Below are 27,958 nucleotides of genomic sequence, written 5' to 3' on the forward strand. Positions count from 1 at the left end.
TGCGCCACTCGCTGCAAGATGCACATTGGTCTTTGAGCCAATCAATGACAGGATCTCTTTTACGTGCTCAGCCTCAGAAAGCTGTTGTCTCAGTTCGACCGTACTTTCGTTTTGACGAGCACCTGGACGTTGCCTGCGTGCAAAATGCGTCACCAAGACTACAAATTTGTCAGCGACCCGAAAAGCTTCTGTCAAAAGAAAACTTGAACTTCTCTGGAGAGGTCGAGAGGGACTCTCATGCGCAGGCTCAAGTACACTTGCAAGCCCGACATCCCCAATTCAATCGCAGCGGTCCTTCCAGAGTAATACGAGACAGGGAGCACGCAGCCTTTGGCCAGCGAATTGAAAAGCGTCTACAGTCTCTTTTAACATACCAATTCAACCGCAGCGGTCCTTCCAGAGTAATACGAGACAGGGAGTACGCAGCCTTTGACCAGCGAATTGAAAGGCGCCTACAGTCTCTTTTGCAGATGTGAAAGAGACTGATGACTTTGCTTCTGAAGGGAAAGTTGCTTAAGTAGGTAGGTATTCCAGACACAAAGCTACGTATACAAGACAACACGGCCAGCCAGTCTACGTTCTCTCCCGCCGATTCCTCCATCTTCTCAGATCAGTCTGTCTCTACAATCCCCACATAACAATACAAAGTGATATTCGCAACACAAAAAAGGCAACAACCAGCAGTCTATCGCGCCGCATGGCAGCACCAGCTCAACCAAAAAGACAAAAAGAAGAGAAAAAGACAGTCTGCTGTGATATACGGCGCCGAGAAATGACAACAAACGTGACGGATCCGCGCGAACGGCCGTCCCCAACCCCGTCCGTCCGGTTGGTTGCATCCAACCCAACCAACCAACCAACCCTTTCTAATATATCGCGCGCGTCGCATTTCAATTACTCGAATGGGCCGTCGGCCAACGGAATGGACCGCCGAGAATACCTCCTCCCTGTCCTGTCGCCCAAATCTTGTGATCCCCCTCTTTGGAATTACTGCTTGCGTATTTCTTACGTTGTTGCTGTGAAGCTCTTGAACACCCTCTTTACTCTTGCGTGTTCCCAAATGTGCCGGCTGCGCCAGCAGAAACGACTCTTCAAGTGCATGACCTCGATTTGTTCGAAAAACGACCGGTTCATGGACGAGGTCCATGAGTGTCCAGCCGCGATGAAGGGGAAAAGTGACGCGATGCCCTGCCAGGACGGCACACAGAGGAGCGCGATGGGCATGCGTTACGACGTCTGTTCGGCGAAAGTCAATACGACACGTTGAATGAGAATGCTGTGACGCAAGCAAGCTCAAACGCGCAGGTAGACGACGACAGAAAAGCAGTAACAGTCGGGCGCAATTCGTAATTCACGAAAGACAGAATCGCAAACGAATGATCGAGCAAAGCGGGAGAGTCGGAGGCGTCAAAAGCGCCAGTCCAATCTCAACGACAGCAGTAGATGCGGAAAAGCAAAAGGTCGATCAGATCATCTCATCTACATGCATGATACATAGAGTGTTTAGGTAAAACATGAACATAGAGACATGAAGAGGCGGGGAGAGAAGAAGGGGTGGTGATCGTAAGAGGGCCGCAAAACAAGGGAGCGAGCGGACAGAAGAAGTGGTATAAAGGGCTCGTAAAAGGAGAGTTAGAAGAACGTGGTACGTGGGGGGGTTTTGAGTGCAGAGGAAAACGTACGTGACGTAGGGTTTCGCGACTTTGCAATCGCGGTCGTGCTATCTGTGGTGGTGTCTATGCGTATGTAGAGCGACGTGAAGGATGTTGTATGTACGAGGTCATGTAACGTGATGCTGTCGATGTGCGGAAAACCCCAGGGTTTCCTTTCAACAACGTTAACAAGCGGGGGGTGGAGAAAAGAAAGGAGAGCCAACGAGGAATCCACCGCCCCGTGATCCGGTCAAAAGGCCAACCGTAGCCGTGGCGCAGTGTATACTACACCATCGACCTGTTCTTTCGTGCCGAAGCGATCTTTCGTTCTATGATCGTGAGGAGTAGGAAAAAGGGAGGAAAGGGAAGGCAAGGAAATAGTGTAAAGAAATGAGCGAAAGGGGCCGAGAAGGTTGAGGATCGGGGAGATGTTGGGCGATTCGAAAGCGGAGCTGCGAGGAATTGAAGTAACCGCAGACCGAGCAGCGCATCCTTTTCACACCACGCACTAATCGGCAACGGCAGACTCAGGCAATAAAGACCCAGCTTAGCGCATAGAGTACGCACATCAGCAGAAACAGCCCCATGCCTCCTAGCCGTACCGCCCGGCCCATCAATGCCTGTTGCTGCTTCTGCGCAAGCACTAGCCGCCGCGAAGAAGTGCTGCTACGGCGGCTTATGCTCAAGCTGGGGCCCTCAAGGTCCGGGTCAGTCAAGGCCTCTTCAACGAGCGTGAGCTCGTCGAAAGCCCTGCTGCTGATGTTTCCGCTTCCGCTACTGTCGTCATCGACCGTCTCCCAGGCAGCCGAGTCGTCGTCGCTGTCAAGCTCCCAGGGACGCCCGTCATCCCCAGTGACGCCGCACGGGGAATATGGAGAGTAGGCGGTCGGGGTGGTGGCATCGTCGCGGTAGATGTAGCCTTCGCTGTCGAGGTCTAGATCGACTTCAAAGTTGCCGCTGTCAAAGCCACTCGGATGCTCCTTCTGCTCCCGCTGCTCCAACTGTTCGTATCGTCCGAGACCATCGTCATCTTCGTCATCGCCGTACCGATCCCACCAACTCAGCCTCTTCCGATGTTTCCCACCACCGCCCTCCCGTCGGTGGTCCTTAGGCACGCTGGTTAAAAAACCAGGAGCTTCGTTTCGACGGTTGCTCAGGACTCGCAATGGCGGCGAGCGGGCCGGCCTCGGCGACCGCACCGCCGCCCCTCAGAGGCTTCGCGATGCGGCTGCCAAAGGGCAGTCCGGAGCCTGTTGGTGAGCCAAGACCGCGCGTCGAGCCGACCTTGGCGGCCTCGAGCCGCTCCTTAACAGCGGTAAGCTGTGCTTCGAATCTGTTGAGGCAACAACTGTAGTTAGTCAAGCGGGTCTTCATCTACGTACACAGAAGAACGGTGCGGTGACAGTGGACGAGAAAGAGGAAAGAGTGTCGGGGAAGCGAGATAAGAGGGGTGTAGTGGAGACGGAGGGGTGGGCAATGGGGACGGAGATGATGTAGGATGAAAGAGGTCGGTGTTTGAGGAGCGCTGAATATAAGCACTGTATGAAATAGATTGCTCCGCCCGGAAAAGTGGAGAGAGAACTGGGGAAAGAAACAAATGCTGGGCATGGACGTGCCTGTGATTCGCCGCAGTGAGCTTCTCCTGCGAGTCTTGAAGAAGGTTCTCAAGGCTCTGGATGCGCTCATTGCGTGCAATGAGCTTGCGCTCTGCGATGGCGACCTCCTTCTTGAGGCTGCTGTTCTGCTCAACTAGCTGGCGCTGGACAACGGTGAGCTGCTCGAGGTTGCGCTCGAGGAAGGCCATCTTCTTCTGCTGGGCGCGGTTGTTGGATGTCCGCAGGACGTTGTTGTATTGTTCGCGGGTCTCGTCAAGCGAGATTTCGAGTTCGACGACCTGTATAGTCAGACGCCCCAAACGAGGGGCGAATACGATTAGCTATGTACTTCACCGACGGCGATGCAGCTTAGGTGATATACCCTTTCACATCGGTTCTGCAGATCCCGCATCAGACTCTTCTTCATGGCATCAAACTCGGCAATTTGCTGCTGCAAGGTCTTGCCGTTGACAGCAGTAACGCCGTTGGCCCCGTTGACGGCAGCACCACTCTTGACACGCTGCTCCATCTCCTCCACCTGAGCTCTGAGCTGCTTGGCCTCTTCGACCTTGCGCGCAAGGTCCTCCTTGAGCTCAGTGATGAGATCTGCCTGGCCATCTTGGCGAGCGGCATAAGCATCAGCAAGGCGCTGCTTGACTTCCTCAACATCGGCCTCGCTTAGGTTGCGCTCGAGGATCGACTCGTACTCTTGCTGCACTTTAGCAAGGCGCTGCTCGAGAGCCTCGCGGCGCTGCATGTGAGACTCGTCGAGCTCGCCACGCTCGGTGACAGAGAGCTCAGCTTGGCGCACGATACCTTGCGTTTCGAGCAGCTTCTGCCGAAGGTCCCGGAGGGAGTCGGGTGCAACGATTTCTCCGCCAGAGGTGATTTCGATGAGCTGGTCAACTTGCTCGATCGCTTTGCGGATATTCTTTTCGTTGTCAGAGAAAATTTCACCGCCGAGATCAAACCCAGCCATCATCTGGGCCATGCGCTCGGCCTTCTTCTTCTCCTTCTCGTCAAGAACGGCACCAGCCTCCTTTGCGCTCATCTTCGCATCCAAAAGCTGTTGCTTAATCTCATCAAGCTCGGTAGTCAACTCAGAGTTGGCTTCCTTGAGGCCATCCATTGTAATTTGCGCCTCCTTGGCCTCGAAATTGATCTTTTCCACCTGCATCTTCAGGTCGTTGATCTCTGAGTTGAGCTTTTCGTTGTCTTTGCTGGTCTTTGTGTCGTGCTCCTTGAGGAACTGCAGCTCCTCCTTTGCGTCTGCCAGGTTCTTCTCTGCCTTTGCAATCTGTGACTCCTTGTCCGCCAGTTGGTCTTGCAAGTCATTCTCGCGGCGAAGGAATTCTTCCTTCTCATCCTTCTCAAGCAAAGCCGGGGTGCCAGCGCGCTCAAGCTCCAATCTTGAATCAGGCCGCGAAGGCGTCTCGGATCTTCTCTTTACGTTTTCCACCGCCGAAGGAGTCTCGGCACGCTTCTCCGCGGGTGCCTTCTTCTTGGGTGCCTCAACCTCAATGGCTGGGACCCACTTTTCCTGCGGCACTGGCTGACCAGCACGCCATTGCTGGACTTCTTCTTGGATGCTTGAGATGTATTCGGTGTATGAGGTGACTTGGGTCTGCGCCTTCTTGAGCAGCGCTTTGAGCTCGGCGGGAGACAGCTCAGCATTGACCTTGGCCTTGTTCTTGATGGATTTGGCGCGAACACCGAAACGCAGGGTGCTCACAGTTTCGGCGTCGTTATAACTCGAAGGAGAACAGTTGATGACGAGGGTTGTCCGCGAGTTACCACCCAAAGACTCTTGCAAGATACGCGTGAGCTTCGAGTCACGGTAGGGAACGTGGGTGGATTTGCCATCAGTCAGCGCGTTGATGACCATACCGAGGGCGCTCAGACTCTTGTTGATCTTTTTGGCCTCTTCCAGAGTTTGTCCAGAAGCACCAGTCTTGCCGACCTTTTCTGAACCTGCCAAATCGACCAAAAAGAGCTGACCAGTCTTGGCCGAGCCTGTGTCCATGTTCTTCTGCGAGACCGTAATGACGAAAATGGAGTGCGAGCGCGATGATTCCGAGTTCATGTTGGTCGAAGAGACGGCTCGGGCCTGTCCTCCCCTCCGCATGACCTCGAAGACCTCCTGCACGTTACCAACGTAGACTTCCAACAAGCCCTTGACGTAAACACCCTTGTTTTTCTCTTCGTGTACTGGCAGGTTGTCATTCTGCGGGGCGAGCAGGTCGCGAATCCTCTCCATGTAAATTTCCATGTAGCTGACGCGGACCGTGTACTCGATGTTGGAGGGAGACACCAAGATGCTGGCAAAGATTTGCTCGACGATGCGAGGTATTATACCCTTGTTCTCCTCGTCATCAATATCAGAACCCATCATGGTATACGATTTACCAGCACCGGTCTGACCGTATGCGAAAACAGTTCCGTTGTAACCATTGAGGATATCGTCCACTGTTGGCCGGATGGAAAAGTCAAAGATGTCGCCTTGCCGGGAGTTCATGTCGAAAACGCGGTCAAAGGTGAATTCACCCGCCGCCTCGTTGGACTGTGCGCAAGCAACGTGTTAGAAACCTTTGCACCCAGAGACAAGCAACTTTGACGCGTACCTGAATACTACATGTGTCCTCGGATTGGAAGGACACGATGGGTTGACCTCCACTGGCAAGTTCAATCTTGTTTTGCGGACGAAACCGCGCAACAACTGCAACGCGAAAGATCAGCTTCCGGTCCGAATCGGCTTGGGAAAACAGGCAATGAGATTCTCGGAAGCGGCGACGTACCCTTGATGCTGTTGTAGCTCCTGATGGACGCGTTGTTAGCAAAAGTTGGGGGACGGTGGTGGGGTCAACGCACATGGTTGCAATGGTTCAGGGCAACTTAGGCCCGGCGGCCAGGAGAGGTGTGTTGGGCCGCACGCGAAGACGAGCGAAATGCGGACAAATGCAGCGCTGCGGTGCAGTGTTGGGGACGACTGAGGGTCGTGGATGGCAGGCGACTGGAGTCGGCGTTGGTGCGGTCAAGGGATGGAGGGAGAGTTGAGTCGGGCTTGGACCTAGTGATGCGGTGGCCGGCGGTGAACCTTGGACCTGTGCTCCAGGGTTTAGGCCTGCACCAGCGGCAGAATTCAAGCAGTGATGTCAAAGGGACGACGCTTTTTGGCTCTCCACTGGGACGACGGGAGCTGGCTGCAACGGCTGGCTTCCTGGGTGGAGGAGGGGTGAGGACGTCGCCGGCGGGGAGAGAGGGGGGCACTGTGGCTCAGGGCAGAAGGGAGAGCAAAAGTTGGCGGTATTCCGCTTTGGGTCGAGGCGGTCTGCGGGCGTTGACGGGAAATTATTGTTGTTGACTGACGATTGTTGATCCCGGTGCGGGTCTACGACCACCTCACACTACCTGTCTTAGTCACCCACCTGCCACGGGCATCCGCATCCAATGCACAGCAACAACCACCCAATTTCATTAGAGACCCCAAAGTTTATGTACTCGTCAATGCCCGAACTACCAGAGTCAAGAAACAAGAGAACCCTCAATCCTGTCCGTACCCATGCGCCCGCTCTCGCGCCATGCTTAGCAGTTGCAACAAGCTGTTCAAGCTGATTGACCCCATCCCGAACTCCCCTCCGCCATAGCCATGAAGAAACCCATTTCGAGCACATGATATACCGAATCCCTCCACCAACTCAATCCATGTTTAATCCTCCCAGCTTTTCTCCACCGTCTCGCGCACTCGCTTGATGTATTCGCGCTTGTTGTCCTTGTAAAGGTTGCTTGCCTCGACGTTGGCTGGAGAACTCGTGTTCGGATCGTTGAGCAAGCTGTCAAGTCGTCAACATGGGTCAATCCCGCCGACCTCCACATTTCCTTCGGCCTATTCGTCCTTACCTCTGGATGCTTGTCAAGATCGCCGCAACGTCATAAGTCGGACTCCATCGGTTTTGAAGAATGTCGAGGCAGAGTTCGCCAGTGGCGTAGACGTTGGGGTGGAACATTTGCGAGATGAACTTGACGCCTGGAGGCTTGTTGGGGTACGCCTCCTCAAAGTGCATCACCAGCCGGAATGTGCCATCCTCGAAAGGCGTATCAGCGGGGCCGATGATCACGGCATTCCTGTTCAAAATCCGCATGAGTATTCAGGACATATTCCGAGTATTGCAGCCGTATCGAGAACGATGACCATTGGTGGGCATGAAAGTGGTAGTGAACGGGGCGGCGGCAGAACGGGGAGGTGTACCATGTCATGACGTTGTCTGCGATGGGAGACGCAGACACACCAGCGGGAGGGTCTGTCTGCATGCGCTGTCGAGACTGGTCAGCTTTGTGTGTCAAGGCAACATTATGGAGCCTTGCTTTTGCTTCACTTACCTTGAAGTCGCGCATCAAACGTCTGCGCGCCGCGGTGGACATCTTGAATAGAAGTCGCCCCTGTTGATGACTGAGGCTCGATCTGGGAGTAAATTCGCAAGAGAGGATTGGCGTTTGCGAAGAGAGCTTCTAGGTGAAGTTTGCGCGATAGCCAGGCCCGAGGAGCGTGGCGGAGAGCACGAGGGTCCGTCAGCGTTGATCAAGCAGGCGGGCAAGGTGCGGGACGCAGTTGCCGACTGTTTGGTCACATCACATGATATGTCACGTGGATTGTTGACGTTGGATTCACTCAGGTAGTATGATGAGTGAATTAAAAGAGCAATTCGTTTGCCAGTATCGAGATTGTGTCATGCCTACAAGCGTAAACAGAGTCGGATTCCTTGATTGATTTGTGAATTTGGAGGATTGGAGATATGGCAGGCCGTCTACCTATAACTACAGAGAAAAAAAAAAAAAAAGGCGTATACAGGAGAGGCAAAGTGGAATCAGTACAAGCCCAGAGGGCATCCTTCCAGACCATCCGAACGCCATCTTTCGACATGTTCCCCTGAGCAGCCCTCCATGTGTCAGGAATGTGCCCATCTGAACAAGATCCATCGCCTGTGGCAAACTCATCGCACAAGAGGCGTCCCAGTTCTTCAAAACAGCCGTTTTTAAATCCCCAAACGCCTTCCCCCAAGGGAGACTCATACCTTCATTTTCGACGCCGTTTCGATCAGTTAAATCCACGACGCGCGCCAGAGCCGAAGCCACCACGGCGATCTGAAGAGCCAAAGCCGCCTCGAGATCCGAAGCCACCCCCGGACCCAGAACGATCGCTGGATCCAAAACCGCCTCGAGATCCGAAGCCGCCTCCCGATCTAGAACGATCACTGGATCCGAAACCTCCTCGAAATCCACCGGATCCGAAACCTCCACGAGATTCACCGGATCCAAAACCTCCACGAGATCCACCGGATCCAAAACCTCCACGAGATTCACCGGATCCAAACCCTCCACGCGCACCATCTGATGAACCAAATCCTTGCCGAGGGGTTTCGGCGGTAATGCCATTCAAACTGCCCAGACCACCAGCCGTGATCGCCCTCTGTGAAAAGCCTGGCAGTTCATGGAGGCCCATGACGGCCATGGCCGCGTCGTTGACTTCGTTGACCACTTTCTGTTTTGTAGCTGGCCTTTTACCTTGGACATTGCTCGTAACCATGATCCGGTAAGCGTCCTTCTTGACCCATAGGTCTACTTGCTTGAAAGCATTGCTGACAATGGTCAGGAGCTCCGAAGTTTCCGGGCTTGGATTGCGCAAGTCTTCGGTGGGGGTCTTTAAGCTAGTATCCAGCTTGATTGGAAATTCTCCCAATTTGTCGAGAGCCTCGTTACTGTCGAACTGGGGAATCAAAAGCCAGGCTTGTCCCTCCTTCCCGGCGCGTCCAGTGCGACCAATCCGGTGGACATAGTCATCTCTGGACCTCGGAGTACCAAATTGAATGACATGGGTTACGTTGGGAAAGTCCATTCCACGAGCGGTGACGTCTGATGAAACCAGGATGCCTGTTTTGCAGTGCCTGAAGTCATCCGCAGCCCTGGTGCGTTGTCGCTGATCCATGCCGGATTGAATCTGGCCAACGTGCAGACGCTTGAATTCCGGGGAACTAGTGGTCATCATCTGAAGATTGCTGAGAACGTCCGCAAATAAAGGCACTTGCTTGGTAGTGTTCATGAAAATCATGGCCTTGAATGGACGCTCGGGCGTTGAATTCTGGACCTCTCGCTGGATAAGCTCGACCAAGGACAGAATCACATTCTTGTAGCTGGATGCCTCGACGACCTTTTGTGGAACCCTCATGTGCGTGGGCGCCTCGTCGGCGCGAATGGTCTGCACAAAATGAAAGTCGGGTTTGAGAAGCGAGCGAACCATAGTCTTGACTGTCTTGGGGATTGTGGCGGAAAACATAAGGGTCTGGCGGTCTTTCTGGCTCTGAGGAGGAAGGTTCTTCTTGATCTCCAAGATGTCCTCGTAGAAGCCAGTTTCAAGCAGTCGATCAGCTTCATCAAGACAGAAGACGTCGAGATTCGGGGCGGCGATGTTTGCAGAAGGGTCGGTCAGAAGGTCTATCAACCTTCCGGGCGTAGCGACAAGGAGATGGCAGCCCTGCATGTGGATTCTCCTGAGGGACTGCGGCTTGCCCATTCCACCCACGGCCGTTTGGACTTTGATTCCAGTGTGATAAACGACTTTCTTTGCCTCGACAGCAATTTGCTCAGCCAGCTCTCTTGTTGGAGAGATTATGATGCCACGAACGTTGAGCTGGTTGTTCCGACCATAAGTATTTCCTCTGGCAACAGAATGGTTCTCAAGCTCTGGGTTCTTGTTGAGGATGGCCTGAAGCGTTGGGAGCAAGAAACCCAAAGTCTTGCCAGTTCCGGTCCTTGCTTGGGCAATTCTGCTCGGGTCAGCAAATGATGAGATGGAATTCAGGTGCAAACTCACACGTCGTCGCCCCGCAGTGCCTGGTTAATCGTGGCGCTTTGGACCTCGGTCATTGTTTCCAGCTTCATGTCCTCCGTAACAGCCCTGATGATGTTTGGGTGGACGAGGCCATGCGTGGCAAGATCCTCAAATTTGGTGATGCGTTGCGTCTGCACATTGGGTTGAGCGGCGGCAGCAGCCTGAACTTGAGAGAGACGGGGAGCCGAATGGAATGCGCGATGCGGCAACGAGGGTCGAGTCGAAGTTCGCGTGGTGAGATTGACGAACGCGGTGCTGCGTGCGGCCACGCGACCAGCGGCGAATGCGCGAGGAAGGGAGGTAGGGCATCTTCTCAAAGATGCGAGCATGTTGATAGATAGCGCCCAAAGAGGCGCGGGATGACAGAAACCGATTGAATCGCCAGGCCGATCAACAATGGGTGAGGACAGAAGTAGAGACGCAGTCCAGGATGGTGAAGGGAAACAAAATCTCTCCTCTGACGAGACGTTGGCTTGGGCGATGGAGTGGATGGAGGCGAGACTACAGATAATTTTCTGGCAGCAGCCGGCACAGTCGCCGCTAGCCTCCACAGCAAGCACGCTATACCCACTTGGGAAGGCGGTAAGGAGGACCCCGTGATCGCCATCTGGACAGAGCTCCGCTGGGCAACATCTTTCGATGCTCGCTCGGTCAATTTTCACCGCGTCGCGCGCACGCGTCTTCCTCGCCGGCAGTTGAAGTTTTCGAATGTGGCCGTATCCTGACACTGGGCTCACGTATTATTTGACTTCTATACTCGGCCCCGACTACAGTACAGTTTCAAAAGATCTCTTCTTTGAACATCTACAAGTTACGCCTTTGCCGTCTTGGAAACCCGGACGTCCTCTCTAGCTCCGAGAATCAAAAAGCCCTCGCTTACGCCCTCATGAATTCCTCCCGTCACGGCCCTGAGCCACCAAAGCGTCAAATCATTGAGCGCCTGACCGACTTTGCCATCATTCATCTGACAGATGGCGTTCGTAACCCTGATACTGCGCCGACCAAGCTCATCAACAGTCTGAATTGACGAGGCGAACAGCCGCTCCGATATCCTGTGCTCCCGCTCATATTGGTATGCTTGGCTGAGGAAGAGTTTGACATAGGGCAGCAAGAGGTGTAGGAAGAGGAACAATTGGACGATGCTGGCCGCAAGCATTCGATGCAACCAGGATGGCTCCGGAGGTGGGTTGCGCGCATGCACGGCGGTTCGTTGACTGTCGGAGCAGACAAGCTGCCCATTCGCGGCATCCACATGGACGACTTTGATTGTGTCCGGCGGAAGTGCTGTCTCGATGGACAGCTTTTCATCTGCGCTCAAATCGGACGGCAGGCCTTTCAAGAGATATGTCAAGGCGTGCAGGTAAAGCTGGCGACTAAACGAAGGGGCGCTATGGTCCAGAGCGCCGAGCGTCGACTGTTCTTGCAAAGCGGTCGTGAGGAGGCTAAGTCCTACTCGTTGTCTGGCTTTAGCAGCGTCGACAATTAATCACGGGGAAGCGTACCTTGATTCGCATATTTCCAGTTGATGCCGCTTTGCATCTCGAAGGCGCGATAAACGGGCAGCGGCGTTGCGCTGGACGAGGATGAGGGCCTTTCATCTATCAGTGCATCATCTGACAACGTCTGCACAGAACCGCTGTCAGAGACGCCTGATCCCCGTCGCCTGGTCGCACTCGAGGGTCTGGAGGTATAGCGTGGAGGGGGCGTCTGCGAAGCGGAAGCATCCGGGCCGCACGTGTACGGCAACGACTGTCTTGGTTGTGCGGGCGTGCTGTTGCGGAAATTGCTGACTGTGCGACGCAGCGAACGCAGTCGAGGTATGCGGCTCTGGATCAGAGCAGGCAGGATGGCGTAAACGGTCGAAGGCGCGTCGTCCTGCTGAAGCGGCTGTTTGGCTGGACGGCACCTGTGGCTAGACGGCGACGCCATCGAAGTCAAGACAACGACGACACTACTCAGGTGCTGGACGGACGGTATCAAGAGCAGCAAAAGAAAATCCGGGGTCGGCGCGGCAGCTTATCAGGATGGCTGGCGAGCATGTGATGGCATGGCAGCCCGAATCCCAATTGTTGAGGGCGGCACAGTGGCAACTGATCCGTGGTCTGTAGGTGCTTGAGTCCCCCAGCACGTCGCAGTCTTGCATGAGCCGGGCAGAGAGGGCGCTGCAGCACGGCAGAGTTCCTAATCGAAGAAGGCGAATGCTCGTCGTCAAGTCGCCGGCGTGGACCTGTGCCGCGATGCTGCTTCCGGTTGGCTGCGTCGGCTGCGTCCAGTGCCTGCGCCGGCCCTTGGCGACGTCATTCCTGGCCGCCCTTCGAATGGCATGTGAAAAACAACAAGAGCACCAGACCACCGCTTGCGTCGTCACATTTTTTGCTCCTCCTCTCACCTACTTCATCGCTATCATCGCAACAACATCGTGTTGCCGCCCAGCCTTCTCGTACTCGAGTCCACCGCGATCCAGTTGCAGCGACGTGCTTCCCCTCTTCCTTCGGCCGGTCGCCGGCACAGAAAACGTAAAAGCCTGCCGTTTACACTCTGCGCTACTCGACGCTCGACGCTCGCCATCGCATCCTCCCGGCGCCTCGTGTGAGCGCTCTGCTGTGGGCGAAGGCGCGATCTGAGCCACCCACGTTGAGTAGCCGTTTCCACTACGTAGAGGTCAACAAATTGGCTAGCGGCGCTTGTTCCGTCCGAGAAGAGGGTGGAGGCAAATTGCACTGGTCCGTACTCTACCAGAATCCCTTCTGTAGTGGTGAAATTCGCGTCAGTCGGCGACAATTAACTACCCCAAAACAGGTCTGGGAATGAAGCCACTGTGCGGCTTTACGTCGTCCCTATAGAGCATCGCACTGACACGAATCAGCCAAAGCCGGCAAACATTGCTCATCCTGAGGGAAGAAAATCTCAACTGTCATCAGGCCACATGCTTTCTCAACCAGTGCACTGACGACGCACTCACATGTGGGTCGGAAGCATGGCCGTTTAGTATGCCGTCTGCATCGGACGCTCAAGCTGGAGCCATCCACAACCTGTCCGCGTCCTGCTCGTGGAGAAAATTTATTTGCGTATCTGCGAGGTTTTCCCTGGCCACAGAGACGTTCGGAGCCACCCAGCCGGATCGGCCGTAGGACGAATCGCTGCATCGCCCGGCGTGTTGGAGCTGGTCTTAGTAATAAACTAAAACCCAGCGCACCATCAGCATATCCATGATCTTGGCAATACACCGGATTCGAAGTCTGAACCTTCCTAGTGATGATGCAAAGATGGCGCGCCATCTTGGACGATGGGCCGTAGCGCAGTGTCAGAGGGTCAAGATCATGCAATTTTTTCGTCGCGCCGAATTGGTTTCTGTCAGACCGTGTTTTTGGTCATTCTGGGCTAAAAAAACGTCTTGACAAGTGACATTTCCCAGCAGAGCGACAGGGGCTAGCAATTTGACTTGACAGCTCCCTGTCTGCGGCAGCATGCAAGTGTTGGCATTGTGCATTGCTGTGGCTGGTGAGAAAACGGGTTCATAATGAAGAGGGGTTAACTTCTTACACATCTCGCAACAACTTCGAGCAAGGCCACCCATCCAGCATCGGTAAACCTCTGGCCTACAGCGTCGGTAGTCCCAACCACCTCGAAGAAGGCGCGTTGTGACACAACGCAGACGCGCAGCTCTTCTCAATGGCAATCGTTGAGGACGTTTGGGGCGTCGAAGAAGCTTCGCCGCCGTGTCGTGGAGCTGACATTAGTCATGACATCAAATCTTCGTTTTACCCGAACAGTTCCAGCGCATCCGACTACGCATCTCGACACCAGTGATCCTGGTCTCGACCTTTGGTCCATGGGGTCGAGAGTCGAGAGATTCCATTCTGGACTCTAGCAGCCGACAACCTTCTTCTCCACTTGCGCATGCATGCTGCTCGTGCATACATCTTGGTCCCAAAAAAGCTGTTGCAGTGCAGTTTGCTCGCGACGGTGAATTGATGCATTGGTCGCCATCAAATTTCCTGCTCAGCCTCACAAGCAGCCGTTGCAAGTGGTAAACAAATCGATCGACGGGAGCGGCGACTTCTAAACGGATCGCTTGAGGAGAGGCTGTGCGGGTTCTGCCGTAAGCACCAGACTCACAGCCGCATCGTTGACAGGGACGACGTCTGCTGAGGCTCACTCATCTGAACAAGGCGCACAGCTTGCTGTCTGCTATTTTGAGATGGTGCAGCGCCAGTCATGGCTAGCTCCCGTCTGGGATACAGCTAGCTAGAGCTCCTCGTGGGACATGGGGGCCCAGCCTGTGAGCTGACTTTGCCCCAGCTAATTACAGATCTACCAACATGACATGAACCTTTTGCGCCAACAGGCCAACCTGTCTAGGGTCTCTTTGCCTTGCGCGTCCCCTGGGATATCCCCGCCGAGGCTGCCCTTTTTTGTGCCCTTCTCAAATTCCCATTCCATCCCCGCCACCGTTGACCCCTTTTTGAAAGATGTCGCGTCTATCTCTTTCAAGAACCTTCTTGGCGTAGGTGGAGTTGTGGACCGGGGAGACAATGTACCACACTTCTTCCACGTTGTAAAAGTCTTCGTCTCTGAAATCACGGTTCCGTCCAAGCGCGCCTTTGCGCAGCTAGTAAGTATACCCGCCAGCTTCTGGTTGTGGTCGCTCCTAGTCCTGTTCATTGATCTATCCGGGGAAGCAAATGAGGACCTGAGCTTGAATTCAGCCGCCGATCTGACCTTCTTTCAGACCTTCCCAATCGCTAAGCCTACACCATATCCATCCTCTCCCGAGTAAACATTTGGTCATCGTCCCTATACGGCATTCGACCTCTGGACATGCGCCACTAGCGGAGGTTCACTCGTTCGTAATCTTTCGCAACTGATAGTCTCATTCATTGGGACTGAAAATATCGCCCTCGCTAGGATTCCTCCACCCTCGGCCACGCTTGATTCAGATGGCACTTCGCAACCTCAACTGTAGACAAACTGTCCAAAGTTTTTCCATTCGATACGTCCGCGTACATTTTTCCAATCGCTTTCCTCGTCAACACCTGGACGCTTCAACACGAGAACGTCGAGTGCTTGGACTGCATTCTGAAGGCGATAATAGCGTCGCTGGCGCGTCGGGGGGTTCGTGAGCGCAGATGGCTCACCGACAGCTGCCAGATAATCCAATCGATCCTGCGGACGCCTCTGAACGGCAAAGGGGTTCTCCTGACTCACCATTCTGGAACCACTTCAACTTCCCTCCAGATCCAAACGTGTCAGAGTTGCCAAACACTGGGTTTCCGCCGTTTTCTCCCGGATTTCCACCTTTCCCTGGGGTCCAAACTGTAACGCCGCCACCTGGACAACCAACATCAGATACAGAGACCTTGACTTTTGGTAATCCGGCCAACACGCCTCCTGTTATAGCTCCTGCGACCCCCTCGAGACCTTCCTCGGTCCCCGCGCCATCATCAACGGTTACGACACCAAGACCCGCATCTACCTTCGACCCCAACGACTCGGATGTCTATCTTTGCGGATCGATACCCTTTGTTCCTTCGCAATACACTTGCTACGCCAATCATGTGCTTTGCCCTGTTTTGAATGGGAAGCGTCTTGTCCCCTGCGGCGAGTCTTGCTACGACCCAAAAATATACGGATGCGGGGACGGAGGCTTGGAGCAAATACACAGTGGCCGATTACCCAATGGATCACCTGCCACAAATACAGTTCCATTGGGAGTGACGGCATGGCCAAGTGGAGTTCCCATACCGACACCTGAACGCAGTTTTCGTTCGAGTTCCTTTAGCTCAACGCTATCATCGAGCACCACCAACTCTTCCACAACTTCGTCTCCGACGTCTTCCACTTTACCGACCTCTTCTCAAGCCGCGCCAACAAATGGCACTGCTTCATCTGCTCCTTCGGACTCCTCGTTATCTGGAAACCAAATTGCTGCGATCGCCGCCAGTACTTCTTCCGCCGTCCTCATCTGTGCCGTTGTCGTTCTCCTCCTGTTCCGAAGGCACGCATCTAAGCGCAAGCTCCTTGCACAGAAGCAAGTGTACCCCGAAGTTGCATTCCTCTACGATCCTCCCGTCCCGCCACCAATCGGCACCGAGGGCTTGGGCTCAAGCGGCGAAAACAGCTCCACCAGCCGTCGGAGTTACATGGTCTCACAGGGCCAATTGCCGCGATCTGAACCACCGAGTTCCGACAGCTCTTTGCGGGGCGTGGGAATAGCAGAAGCGGGAGCGAGCGTTTCCGCTGCGCAGGCTGTGGAGAGGTTGAGAAATGAGAGGCGAGCCCTACGTCAAAAGAAGCCAAAATTACGACCAGAGCAGCCTCTGAAGCTGGCAAAGGGTTTGGCCGCGAGTGGTTTTGGACTTGTCCCGTCAAATGGAAGAGGCTCTGTGTCGGCGCCAAACCTGGAGTCAATGGAACGAAGCGGCGGTGCTCCGGCCAGGGTGCCTCAGTCGTCCACAAGTCTGTGGGATGAAATTGACATTGCGGCCGGCGAAGCCAATTCGATGCCCTCTCCCGCAATGCCCCAGCACACGGAAACGCAGAAGTCGACGTCCCCTCTATTACCACCCCCGGATCTTTCTACTCCTCCCCAAGCGCTTCACTCACCACCGGAAATTTCGGGGACATCGCCAATGGCGCTTGACCAACAGAGCCAAAACGAAGACGACGAGCCGTTTTACCGAAGACTGCAACAGCGCCTCTCTCCAACCCGCAATCCCATATCATTTTCTCAACCTAGGCCCTTCCCCTACTCCCACGCCCAGCGGGGCTCAGGTTCCTCGCCTATGGGCTCCCCGCATTCCTCGATGTCAATCTCGCCGTCGACGCGATCCCCACTCTCATACACTGATCCAACACCGATTTCTGTCCCCCGTAGCACCGCAACTCCTTTCTCCGCCTTAACCTCAGTCTCGCCCTTCACACAACAAGGTGGGACCGCCACGGGCACCGGCTCGTCCACTTCGCCTTGGCCTCCAGGAACCGGCGGTCCATCTGCGCCAGCTCGAACTCTTCCCTCTCCCACCGCACCTTTCGGTCTCACAACCGCGGGTCCCGGCTCAAACCCTACAGCTGCACGCGGGGGAGCGGGCGCCTCGTCACCCTATCCGAATCCATATCCAACATACCCGTACTCGCGCACCGGCAACTACACCTTCCTCCAACCCGAGCTGTACCACCCGCCATCTCCCAAACCCACGCCGCACACCAGCGAGTCGATGAGCGGAATCAGCGCGCTCGACACGCGGCTGGAGAGCGGCGACACGTGGGCCGGCGAGGTGCTGGGGGCCATGGGCAGCAGCGGCATCTTCGGGGCGCACGGAAGCGACGCCAACATCAGCAGCACGTCGCGCGTTGGCGGCTGGCCCTCGTCGGACGGCACCAGCGCGGGCTCGCCGTCGACCGGCTTCGGCGCCTCGCGCACGGCGCTGCAGCAGCAGCAGCACGGCTCGGCCAGCCTCCCGCGGTACGGCTCGCGGCTGCAGGTCCCGAGCGCGGGCGTCGAGCCCGACGACAGCGGCTCGCCCCAGAGCGTCCAGTACGTGCCGCACGTGCACGATCCGGACAGCGGCGACGACGACATGGACGTCGGCATGGGAATGATGATGAGCGGTGGGGCCACGGGGCTCGGGAACATTGCAGAGGAGAGCGGCAGCGGCAGCATGGGCAGCGAGGGGTTGCTCGGCGGCGCGGCAGGGGGCCAAGGGGGGCTGGGTATGGGGCCGGGGCCGACGACGACGGCGGGGGCTGGTGGGAACGGCGGCAATGGCAAGAGACGGCTGACGGTGAGGAACGAGTTTTGAGCTACCATCATCATGCCTGGCCTCTGTCATGCAGCTGCATGCCATGGGACTTTGCAGCACGTTGGAAGAGGCGGGGGCGGGATAATTCGATCGTCATGGGGTTTGGAGACACCATGACCCAAAAAAGGGGGTCTATCTGCATTTCTTGACTGGACGGCATGTCGACTGAAACTCCAACCACCCCCAATTCCTGCTCACTTTGGGTCCGGCCGGCTTTTCTCTTTTTTCTATTGTCTCCTTCCTTCCTATTTCCATCTCAGAGAAGGCGGGGAAGCCGCCGACGCCGCTCCTTCCTCGCCCATCATCATCATGCAAAACAAGCGCACCTACTTGCATACCCACAGCATTCAAGTGTCTACCTACATCTCTGGACCCAGCCACCTGGGTCTCAGTATTAGAACTCCAGTGCGTCTTTCCTTCCAAAAACATGTCTTCCTATCCAACTTCCCTTCATTTCGGTTCGTCCATTCTATTGCTCAGTACTCACTTTATACCCTCCTTTGTCTTGTTCTTTGAGCTCTCAAGGTTTTTGTTTGTGGAGTTGATGCATTTGTTGGCGCATTTTCTTGGGTCCTTTCTTCTTCAAATTCTGTCTGTTCGCGCCCCCCTTGTGTGGCTCTTTCCTTTAACGAGATACCACAAGAACGAGAGGCGCGACGCCTACTACGGGGTGGTTTGTGCGGGAGAGTGGTGGTGGAGGGCAGTAAATATGTAATCTACGTACGTATCAACGTCGCAACATGTGGTTTGTTGCCATTTCTTCCATCACAATCAACCTGAGTAGAGGTCTTGGAGGCTTTGTCGTACTGCTCACCATTGCTCCGGGCTCGTTGACACCCACCCCCCGTTCCGCCATTGGCCTTCGATCGCCTGCCGAGAATGCCCTCCTCGCTCTCGACTTTCCCAAACAGGCCGCGAGCAACATGTGAAGGCCGTGCCGCTCGTCTCGTCACTGGCAGCGTCATTGCAATGCGTCGACACCATTCCCGCTCCATTCCCGAGTCTCAAGTTGCGTGCATCCCTACTCCTACCTGCACATCTCACAGCTCCCTCGTTCCCCTGCTCTCGTGCTAGCGTAGGTAGCGAGGTAGCCCATCCGAACCCGCATCCCCCATCCGCGCCCCCACGCGCCTTCCCGCGTCGCGTGTGTACCCACGACACGCTAGCCGGGGGGCTGGGGGTTGAGGAGTAGGCCGAGGCCGCATTGGGGAAGGGAGGAAATTCCAGGTTGCCAGACTGCTAGCGTGACACTAATGGCTGGCTCAGGCTGGCTAGCCAGGAACGGCACGGACAGCGAGCGAGCGAGCGAACGAGAGGGGACACCCGACTCCTCCCTCGTACAACACCTTAGCGACTTCAGTACGAGCAGCCAGCCTTTGCGCGAAGGCGGCGACGCGCGCAACCTACGTCCTCGCACAATGACTGCTGCTTGCCGGTAGGTAAGTACAGACCAACCTACTTGCGCACGCATTACGCAGCATTACCTACGCACCAGGCCGGCCGGCAGGACCTACCAAGTTGGAGTATTCGAATTCGAATCAAGCAGCCAACCAACCAACGGCTTACCACGGGGGGCAAAAACACCAAGTCCCGCAACGCGCATCATCCCAGGCGCAGCGCAGCGCAGCGCGAGGCCTCGGCCAGGAACGCGCGCGCGACAGGGTACAGGTAGGCGAACAAGGATGTTGGGTCGCAGGCGGGCGGCAAGGCGACGCTACAGACATTGAAATTGGCCTGAGGATGCCTATCCTGTTTTTGGCCTCGAACGCGGTACCTGGGCCGGCCGGCCATTAAACAGAGTTGGTTGCGCCCGCCGCAATCTGGGGGAGTCGGGGTCTAGCCAGACTGACTGGCTTGGGGGCCGCACGTTATTTGGGTTTTTGTTGTTGCTGGGTTTGCTGCTTTGGCCTGCTGGGCTGGGGCGGGCGCACGGACGGACGGAATTGCGCAATGTCGTGGTTTTCTTGGGTGAAGAGGAGCTCGATGTCGCATCATGGCCCTCGAGAAGGTAGGTTTGGGCTGTCGTGGCTATCCTGGCCGAGGGGCAGCGCGGCGCGGTGGGTTGAGGCAAGAGACGGAGGACAAGGACCTAACGGTGATGGCGAGAAGGTGGATGCGGAAGGGAGATTATTCGACTGAGTGGTGGCTGACTGACGACTGTGACAGCAATACCAAGAGACCCTGTCGCGGACGTCTGGCCGTGTCGCGTCGCGTCGCCCGTCGATGGTTGGTACATATTGCTTGGCGTCACACACGAACACCACGCGCGGACAGTGACAGGCGGGTGGGTTGAACAGTCATAATTGACGTGTGCACAAAGTGGCTTTCTGTGGTCAATAAAATGTCTCTCCAGCAACATGGCAAGCGAGCCGTGCCACGACGGAGCGACAAGCTGCATTTGAACGACATGGACGAGAGCACACCGCATCGGCGCACGAGCGCTTCCGCCCTCCACCTGGCAAACAATGGGCTGCTGTCGTTGGTTGGGTTTTGGCATTATCAGAAGTGGTGAGAAGTTGAATGGGCAAACTGATATTGTGGCTTGCCCGTTTCTTCGCGGCTCTGCCGTTTGCGCTACCCAACGGGGCGCCCAGGGTTCATCCAGGTTTCTCAGTCGACGACGTCTCTCGTCATATTCACTGATATCAGCGACGGATGATGAATGAGAAAACATCAAGTCGACATGGAGTCGATGAGCTGTTCGGCGTGGATCCCTCGTGGCCGGCCTTGATTGGAGCCGCAGCACGAGCCCCCGCTGGTTGGCAGTTTCCAGTTCCAACACCACCAGCCAGAGGGAAGGCAGTCAACCATGCAGCCCGATGGCGGTTGCAGCTGCAAAATGGCTGATGCCGGCGCTGTCTGTTTAAATGCCGTAGCTGTTGTTGTTATACAGAACCTACAGATAGTACCAGCAGCTTTCACAAAAAAAAAAAAGTCGATCCCGTCCAACGAACCACCAGCATAGGAGCTTGGACCCTCGGAGACCCGCACAAGACGCAATGACGAGCCTGTGGAAAAGCCGGCGCAGCACCGAGTAAGCAACCTTTGCCAAACACCTCTTTCACCTACATCCTCCGCAGATTTTTTCAATCACCTACCTACATACTCTTTCCCCTCTCCCTTCCCTGCCCTTATCCTCGCCGCCTATTAGGCCGCCAGTCCATCTTGTTTACCTTTGTTGCCGTCACACGACAGAGACGTCCATCCGTCCGCTGCCTCGCGAGAGCCCTCTCCCTCCAAAAAGTCCCTCTCCGATTCGATAGGCTTCTCCTCACCTGTCGATTCCTCTCCCAAACCCACCGCCCCTCCTCCTCGCAAACGCCGTGGGAGTAGAGCTGCCCTCAGTACAATCAACTCGGTTGGTTACGAGCTTGAACACGAAGCCGAAGTGCTATTGAGCCAGACCGACGGAGCTGCCTCCCGACCACCAAAGGAACCTTTGCCGACTACCCGGCCAAGCCCTCCCAGAGCTCCCGCTTCACAAAGCTCTGCTCGAGACTCCCAGTCCACACGCTCCAAAGTCCATTTGACCCGCACACCCTCTAGTCTACTCAAGAGGGTACAAAGCGCCGACCAGCACAAGCCCAAGCCTGCACCTCCTGCTCCAGAATCCCGTCCAGCCAACGCTCCGCGCGAACACTCCAAACGCAACATGTTCCGCTACTTTTTCGGAGGCAAGGCGGAAGAGCCGGCCGTGGCTGCCGAGGACCACGCCCGCAAGGATTCCCTGACCCCCGAGCAGGACCTCGAAAACAAGCTCCAGCAGCTGCAGAAGAAGCTCGACGAGACCAACGCGGCTCTGAGCTCCCGCGATGCCGAGGTCTCGACCCTGCAGAACCGCGCAGAGGAGCTGGCTGCCGACTACAAGATCAAGGAGGCGGCGCTGCTTCAGCAAAAGAATGCTCTGGAGGAGCACATGGTCAGCGTTGTCGTACAGCAGATTACCGATGCTCGCAAGGCCGAGAGGGATAGTGTCCAGGACGGCCTCGAGAAGGAGTACAATGCTAAGCTGGTGAGGCTATTCTTGTACCGTTGTGAACTGTATTTTTGCTAACCCTAACCAGGATGCCATTCAACATGAGCACGAAGCCAAAATCACTGCCCTGATCCGCGACCACGACGCCACCAAGTACTCGTCCGAGTCTCTCAAGACGGAGCTCGATGCGCAAATCGAGAAGCTGAAGGCTGATATCGAGGAGGTTTCGGCGAAGCACACCGCTTCCGAATCTAGGAGGTCGGAAATTGAGTTGGAGCTTGCCTCCCTCCGGGATCAGTCCGCCAAGGCTGTCGAGGAGGCCAACGCCGCAAAGGACGCCATCAAGGCTGAGCTGGAGGAGAAGATCTCGTCCATCTCCACCGAGCTCGCAGCTGCCCAATGCGACCTGTCTGCGGCCCGCACCGAGGCGGCTGAACACGCGGCCAAGCACGACGCCCTGCAAGCCGAGTCCAAGCGCCTGCAAGAGGAGGCTGCTACTGCCTCTTCTCAGCTCGAGGAACAGCTCAAGTCTCTGGAGGCAGACCTCAGCAACGCGAAGACCGAAATCGAGTCCAACTCGACCAACCACCAGCAGGCCTCTGAGCACGCTGCCGCCGCCCTCACGGAAGCCCAGAATGCTGCTGAGGAACTCCGCACAAAGATTGCTACCCTCGAAAGCGATCTGCAACAGGAAAAGATCAACTTTGAGCAACAGCTTGCGTCTCACGAGGCTGAGAAGCAGACCTCCTCGGCCGCCCTTGCTGAGGCACAGTCAAAGATTGAGGAGACGGCCAAGGAGCTTGAGGAGCTGAGGTTGAAGCTCGATGAGGCGGAGAGGGGTCTTGCTGAAAAGCAGGCTGAGCTGGAGAGAGTACAGAGCGAGCTCGCCGGTAAGAGCGTCGAGGTTTCCTCGCTTGTCGCAGCCATCGAGAGCGAGAAGTCTGCCCACGGCCAAACCCTCTCTGCCCACGAGTCTACCCAGCAGGAGATTGATGCTCTGAAGGCTCAATTGGATCAAGAGAAGGAGGCTTCTGCCAGCAAGTTTGCCGAAATCGAGGGCAGGATTGCCGAGGCTGAGTCCGCGAAGGAGTCTGCCGTCGCCAGGGCATCGGAACTGGAGAGCAAGGTCTCTGAGCTCGAAGCTTCTCGGGATGCTGCATTGGCGAAGGTAAACGAGCTGGAGGCCGAGAGGGACGCTGCTTTGGCCAAGGTCACCGAGCTGGAGTCGTCGAAGGACGCTGCTGAGAGCAAGGCCTCGGCGTCTGAAGAAAAGGCCAACGAGTTGGAGAGCAAGGTGTCGTCCCTCGAATCTCAGATCGCTGCCCTTACTTCTGAGAACCAGACTATCTCTTCGGCCAAGGAAGCCGCAGAGGGCAAGGCGTCCGAGTTGGAGAGCAAGGCTTCGTCTCTCGAAAACCAGGTTGCTACGCTCACTGCTGAGATCGAGACCACCTCTTCGGCAAAGAGCGAGCTGGAGCAAAAGATTTCTGAGCTCAACGCCTCTGTTGAGGAGCACGCTGCCAGCAAGCAGGAGCTCGACAGCAAGGTTGCTGCCCTCACGGCTGAGATTGAATCTCACATCTCGTCCAAGAGCGAATTGGAATCGAAGATCACGGAGCTGAACAGCTCCATCGAGCACCACACCGCCAGCAAGTCGGAAATCGAGGCCAAGGTTGCCGAGCTGACCCAGGAGATTGAGACGCACACCACCGGCAAGTCGGAGCTGGAATCCAAGGTTGAGGAGCTCAACAAGGCTATTGAGCAGCACGCGGCCTCGAAGGCGGAGGTCGAGGCTCAGGTCAGCTCCCTGACCGCGGAAATCGAGTCCCACAACACCAGCAAGGGCGAGCTCGAGTCGGCACACGCTCAGACAAAGAAGGAGCTCGAGGATATCTCCACTGAGCACAGCTCTACCAAGGAGACTGTCTCGAAGCTCGAGGAACAGCTCAAGGAGGCTGCTCAGACCCAGGAGAAGCTTTCGGCTGCTGAGGAGCGTGCTACCGCTGCCGAGTCGGCAAAGGAGCAACTGGAGGAACAAATCAAGGACGCACAGAGCCAGCTCGAGCAGCTGCCTAGCCTGAAGTCCGAACTTGAGTCCATCACGGCCGAGAAGTCGACCCTGGCTGGTGAGCTCGAATCCGCTCGTTCCGAGTCCAAGCAGGCACAGGAGAAGCTCGACGAGGCCATCGCTGCGCAGGCTAGCGCCGAGTCCCGTGCCCGTGAGGCCGAGGAGGCCACCGCCGCTGCCAAGGCCTCCTCGGAGAGCCTCGAGGCCCAGCTTGAGGCCGCTCAAAAGGAGAAGAGCGCCGCCGCCGAGCAGCTGGCTGCCGCCGAATCCGCCAAGGTCTCTGCGGAGACCAAGGCCGATGCGTCGGAGCAGAAGATCAAGGAGGTTGAGGAGGCTGTCGGCGCCATTGAGGCCGTCTTGAAGCAGAAGGAGGAGCAGATCAAGGAGGTCGAGGGCCAGAAGAAGTCGCTCGAGGAAAAGCTTGCCAAGTTGGAGCTGGAGGCCAAGAAGGAGGATGTGAAGGACGTCAAGGAGGAGGCGACTGAGGCTGCCAAGGAGGAGTAGACGCGCGATCGATTTGATCGAGTCGTCGTGCGTCCTTCGAAACGGCGCCTCACAACCCTCTCCTCATTCACGCCCCTCATTTCTTTCTCCCCTCACCTATACATCTCTCACCCCTGTTGTACACACAAGACACAAACACCACCTCTTTTACCCTACCTACCTACCTACGATCGACACGAAGAATGGCATGGATGCACGGATGCACGGACGGACGGCCGATGGATATGGCGGCCTTCTCTTTTCTCTTTTCTCGTTTCTCGTTTTCTTCTTCTTTTTTCTTCTCCCTTTTCCCTGTACGAAGGCATTGGGCAAGCGAGCGAGCGAGCATGTGCTCTCATCAATCATTTTTGAGCGGTGGATGGTGGAAGGATGGTAGGCGGTAGGCTGAAGCGAAGGAGGCGGACAAGGTATGGCATAGCTTTGCGCTGGTTGCGTTGGGTACGTTCCTAGGCATTGCATTGCACAGCTGTTGAATTGAACCTGAGTCGAGTCTTTTATTCTTTGAATTTTGTGCAACGGTTTGTTTTGTGCATGTGTGTTGTGATGGGGCGCGTGGCTGGGTTTCTGGGTTGACTACTGGCTGAGTGGGTCGAGTATCTACTTTGGTGGATGAAGGTGTTTTTTCGAACTTTGAGTCGACATGTGCTGTGTCCAGCGCACTTGAGTAGCATGAATGGGACGAGACGTCATCTTTTGCGGTGACCCAATTTGGATATTGCCAATTGCGAAATTTGACCTGTCAGAGGGATTGAGCAAAGGAGTGCGGGATCGAATTCCCTGCCAAATAATGGGCTGCGGCCGGAGTACATACATATATGAGAGGCGGCAGGCAGGCCAAACGGGGGCAAACAAAGCTCCTTCGGCCTCGTTCAAAAGTCCAAGCAAGACGACGGAAAAGAGACGACGGTGGGAGACGCGGTACCCAGAATAAATCGATATTGATTGATTGGATCGTCTCTCGAACTTCAAAGATGAACCCATCTTATCCCTTTATTTCCTTCCCCCTTTCCTGTGGCCCATTTGTTGTAATGTGCCAGCCCATGCCCCCCATCCATGCCCCCCCCCCCCCCCCCCCCGGTACGGAACGGAGAAGCAGCAACAACAACCAGAAACGCGTGCGCGCCAAACCCAGCCATGGAAACCGACCGACCAACCACAAAAGCACCAATCCAACCGACCAGTCAATATCTGCCAGAAACGCCAAAACATCTTGCCAGCCTCGCGCCTTGCCTTCTGCGTGCAGGTTCGCCCCCTTCCCCTTCCCCCTCGCTACTTGGTATACCTAAAGAAAACATTCTGCCTATCGCCCAAATCCGACCACGCGACCCTCTCGACCTCCCTCCTCTCCTGCACGCCTCCCTCCACAACGCCCAACTCCCTGCGGACCTTCTCGTTGCGGCGGTTCAGGCGCGCGTTGCACCAGCGCAGGACGCACAGCACGACGCAATCAGCCAGCAAACAAACAACAATGCTCAGCTTGCCAGCCTGATAGATGGGCTTCTGGGACGCGCGGAACGTCTGCGTGCCCAGCATGCTGCCGAGCGACAGACAAACCAGCGCCAGCGCATTCACCGTGACTTTCTTGCTGTGCCCGCCGATGTTGCTCGCGCTCCACGCTAGCAGCACCATGAAGGACGCGTTGTAGCTCCCTGAGAGGAGCGAGGCGAGCAGGAGGAGCGGCTTGGAGAGCGGGTGGCCGGTTTGTGGGTCGACGAGGAAAAACATGAGGAAGCCCGCCGCGATGGTGGGCAGCAGGCACAGGATGCTGATGGTGCTGCGGTCGTTGAGTTTGTCCGAGAGGTGGCCCAGCGTCAGGATGAAGATGCCGCTGAGCAGGCCGACGGGCGCGTCGAGCAGCAGCGCTTGTCGCGGGGTGTAGCCGCTGTTGGGACGGTTAGTGCGGTGTGAGGGAGTCATGTATGGAGACTTGTGCTTACAAGGTCGTCAGCAGGATGTTGTTGAAGTTTGCGATGCCGCCGTTGGGAATCGCGATTAGCATCATGCTCAGACAAATGAGCCACACTCGCACGTCGGTAAAGGCCTCGCGGACCTGGTCTTTCTTGAGATGTTTGTTTTGCGTCCCGCTGCCACGCCATCGTCGCATTAGCACAGTAATTCTCCAGATTCGTCAGGGGGTAAATTCGAAAGGGGGGGCAGGGGTAGCCAAGTTAGTCCACAACGTACCTCTGGTTATCCCTAATCCTCAGCAAGACAGCCACCTTCTCCGCATCCCTGAACCTGCGCGCCTGCACCGGGCTATCGGGCATCCAAACCGCCACAGCCCAGCCCGTCGCCACCGTCGCCAGCCCAATCGCCAGGAAGAAAATCCGCCACGTCGCCAGCGCGCCCTGCACGTAGCTGATGCCGTACGCGACCAGGCCGCCAAAGATCTTGGTGACGCTGTTGCAGACGTAGAACCACGAGATGCGCCGCCCTTGCTCCTCCTTGCGGTACCACATGGCGACGATGAGGACCAGCAGCGGCGGCACGCACGCCTCGAAGACGCCCAGCAGCGTGCGCAGCACCGCGAGCGCGCCGAACGACGTCGCCGCCGCGTGGCACGCCAGCACCGTCCCCCACAGCATGATGTTGATGCCCATGTACAGGCTGACCCGGTTGAGCCGCTGCGCGAGGTACTGCGTCGGGAATTCGAAGACGAGGTAGCCTGCGTCGCATTCAGCATCGGAATGCAAAAGCCCAAAGCACCCCCCAACACGGCAGAAAGGGGGGGGGGGGGGGGGGGGCGAATCAGGGGGCAAAATTCAAAGCACTCGCAAATCAGGCAGACTTACTCGCATAAAACAGCATGCTAATGTCATTGTACTGCTGGCCCTTCATGTGGGTATCCTGGCGCATGCCCATGACGCTGGTGTAGCTAATGGTGTTCTTGTCCAGAAACTGCAGGAAGTAGACGCAGCACAGCAGCGGCGCAATGTTCCAGTCAATCTTGCGCACCAGGGCCGCGCGCGTCGCGTCGTCCTCGAGCATGGCGCGCGCCTCGGCGAAGATCTCGCGCCGCCGCGGGTGGTTGGTCAGGAAGGCGAGGGCTTCGTCGCCGCCGCCGTCGTCGTCGTCTGAGGAGGAGTTGTTGCTGGTGGTTGGTAATGACGCGAGGGCGGTGCTGCTGTCCAGGTCGCCTTCTTTGCTGAGGGGTGGTTTTGTGGTGGTCGATGATGGCGTCGTCGACGCCACGCTCGTGATTTGCGTCAGGTGGTCCTTCGACCCCGTCGTCGCGTCTGTGTCTGTCTTTTCTTGCATCTCTGCCGGTTGTATCGAAGTGTTGGAAGTCATGGTTGTGCAGCGGGTGCGGTCTTGTCTGATGTCCCTCTTTCCTCCCAAAGACAGGGGCGCTGGCGACGTCAATATAAAAGTTTCAAACCACGCGGGACAAGCCAAGGCCTCTGGCGCACGCCTGGCGTCTTGTCGAAGAGGCACCGTCTCGCCCAAGTGGGCGGATAAGAGGGGTGGCTCGAAGATA

General features: G+C 56.3%; 8 protein-coding genes across 8 annotated transcripts; 3 read left to right on the forward strand and 5 right to left on the reverse strand.

Annotated features, from left to right (window-relative positions):
• Window positions 1-2,646: 2,646 nt before the first annotated feature.
• On the reverse strand, window positions 2,647-6,218 carry BKA78DRAFT_176803 (P-loop containing nucleoside triphosphate hydrolase protein). Its single transcript, XM_066883348.1, has 6 exons — window positions 6,116-6,218; window positions 6,043-6,062; window positions 5,869-5,963; window positions 3,630-5,807; window positions 3,269-3,546; window positions 2,647-2,985 (listed from the first exon to the last, which is right to left on the reverse strand). Coding segments are annotated over exons 1-6 (2,799 nt in total). The 5' UTR covers window positions 6,118-6,218; the 3' UTR covers window positions 2,647-2,759.
• A 366-nt stretch (window positions 6,219-6,584) lies between these two features.
• Window positions 6,585-7,811, reverse strand: BKA78DRAFT_320536 (putative ubiquitin conjugating enzyme). The gene is made up of 4 exons (XM_066888958.1): window positions 7,625-7,811; window positions 7,494-7,558; window positions 7,145-7,369; window positions 6,585-7,077 (listed from the first exon to the last, which is right to left on the reverse strand). Exons 1-4 carry the CDS (start codon window positions 7,664-7,666, stop codon window positions 6,954-6,956), a joined length of 456 nt encoding a protein of 151 aa, XP_066741998.1. The 5' UTR covers window positions 7,667-7,811; the 3' UTR covers window positions 6,585-6,953.
• A 256-nt stretch (window positions 7,812-8,067) lies between these two features.
• Window positions 8,068-10,635, reverse strand: BKA78DRAFT_270608 (P-loop containing nucleoside triphosphate hydrolase protein). The gene is made up of 2 exons (XM_066885515.1): window positions 10,113-10,635; window positions 8,068-10,065 (listed from the first exon to the last, which is right to left on the reverse strand). The coding sequence occupies exons 1-2, from the start codon at window positions 10,457-10,459 to the stop codon at window positions 8,340-8,342; spliced, it is 2,073 nt and encodes a 690-aa protein (XP_066741999.1). The 5' UTR covers window positions 10,460-10,635; the 3' UTR covers window positions 8,068-8,339.
• A 306-nt stretch (window positions 10,636-10,941) lies between these two features.
• BKA78DRAFT_254151 (uncharacterized protein) lies at window positions 10,942-12,059 on the reverse strand (the record flags this gene model as incomplete). The annotated part of the gene is made up of 2 exons (XM_066884875.1): window positions 10,942-11,582; window positions 11,633-12,059. 2 exons carry the CDS (start codon window positions 12,057-12,059, stop codon window positions 10,942-10,944), a joined length of 1,068 nt encoding a protein of 355 aa, XP_066742000.1.
• A 106-nt stretch (window positions 12,060-12,165) lies between these two features.
• Window positions 12,166-13,033, forward strand: BKA78DRAFT_177088 (uncharacterized protein). The gene has a single exon (XM_066883352.1). It carries the CDS (start codon window positions 12,272-12,274, stop codon window positions 12,752-12,754), a length of 483 nt encoding a protein of 160 aa, XP_066742001.1. The 5' UTR covers window positions 12,166-12,271; the 3' UTR covers window positions 12,755-13,033.
• Window positions 13,034-14,259: 1,226 nt separating this feature from the next.
• BKA78DRAFT_176887 (uncharacterized protein) lies at window positions 14,260-15,085 on the forward strand. The gene has a single exon (XM_066883350.1). It carries the CDS (start codon window positions 14,458-14,460, stop codon window positions 14,908-14,910), a length of 453 nt encoding a protein of 150 aa, XP_066742002.1. The 5' UTR covers window positions 14,260-14,457; the 3' UTR covers window positions 14,911-15,085.
• BKA78DRAFT_176901 (uncharacterized protein) lies at window positions 15,085-17,998 on the forward strand. Its single transcript, XM_066883351.1, has one exon. It carries the CDS (start codon window positions 15,260-15,262, stop codon window positions 17,930-17,932), a length of 2,673 nt encoding a protein of 890 aa, XP_066742003.1. The 5' UTR covers window positions 15,085-15,259; the 3' UTR covers window positions 17,933-17,998.
• A 7,609-nt stretch (window positions 17,999-25,607) lies between these two features.
• Window positions 25,608-27,468, reverse strand: BKA78DRAFT_337867 (MFS transporter; the record flags this gene model as incomplete). The annotated part of the gene is made up of 4 exons (XM_066890255.1): window positions 25,608-26,362; window positions 26,418-26,564; window positions 26,665-27,145; window positions 27,273-27,468. The coding sequence occupies 4 exons, from the start codon at window positions 27,466-27,468 to the stop codon at window positions 25,750-25,752; spliced, it is 1,437 nt and encodes a 478-aa protein (XP_066742004.1). The 3' UTR covers window positions 25,608-25,749.
• Window positions 27,469-27,958: the final 490 nt, after the last annotated feature.

The sequence above is a fragment of the Phyllosticta capitalensis genome, assembly GCF_038381095.1.
Source record: "Phyllosticta capitalensis strain CBS 128856 chromosome Unknown BKA78scaffold_8, whole genome shotgun sequence".
Lineage (NCBI taxonomy): Eukaryota > Fungi > Ascomycota > Dothideomycetes > Botryosphaeriales > Phyllostictaceae > Phyllosticta > Phyllosticta capitalensis.

Excerpts from the sequence above, each read along its gene's own strand:
- BKA78DRAFT_176901 (XM_066883351.1), top strand. The coding sequence starts at position 15,260 with ATGGCTCACCGACAGCTGCCAGATAATCCAATCGATCCTGCGGACGCC.
- BKA78DRAFT_176887 (XM_066883350.1), top strand. The coding sequence starts at position 14,458 with ATGAACCTTTTGCGCCAACAGGCCAACCTGTCTAGGGTCTCTTTGCCT.
- BKA78DRAFT_177088 (XM_066883352.1), top strand. The coding sequence starts at position 12,272 with ATGAGCCGGGCAGAGAGGGCGCTGCAGCACGGCAGAGTTCCTAATCGA.
- BKA78DRAFT_176803 (XM_066883348.1), bottom strand. Across the intron at positions 5,964-6,042 it reads GAGCTACAACAGCATCAAGG|TTGTTGCGCGGTTTCGTCCG; the intron begins GTACGTCGCCGC and ends TTCGCGTTGCAG. Across the intron at positions 5,808-5,868 it reads AGGACACATGTAGTATTCAG|TCCAACGAGGCGGCGGGTGA; the intron begins GTACGCGTCAAA and ends GCTTGCGCACAG.
- BKA78DRAFT_270608 (XM_066885515.1), bottom strand. The coding sequence starts at position 10,459 with ATGCTCGCATCTTTGAGAAGATGCCCTACCTCCCTTCCTCGCGCATTC. Across the intron at positions 10,066-10,112 it reads GCACTGCGGGGCGACGACGT|AATTGCCCAAGCAAGGACCG; the intron begins GTGAGTTTGCAC and ends TGACCCGAGCAG.
- BKA78DRAFT_320536 (XM_066888958.1), bottom strand. The coding sequence starts at position 7,666 with ATGTCCACCGCGGCGCGCAGACGTTTGATGCGCGACTTCAAG. Across the intron at positions 7,370-7,493 it reads GCAGACAACGTCATGACATG|GAATGCCGTGATCATCGGCC; the intron begins GTACACCTCCCC and ends GATTTTGAACAG. Across the intron at positions 7,078-7,144 it reads ATCTTGACAAGCATCCAGAG|CTTGCTCAACGATCCGAACA; the intron begins GTAAGGACGAAT and ends ACGACTTGACAG.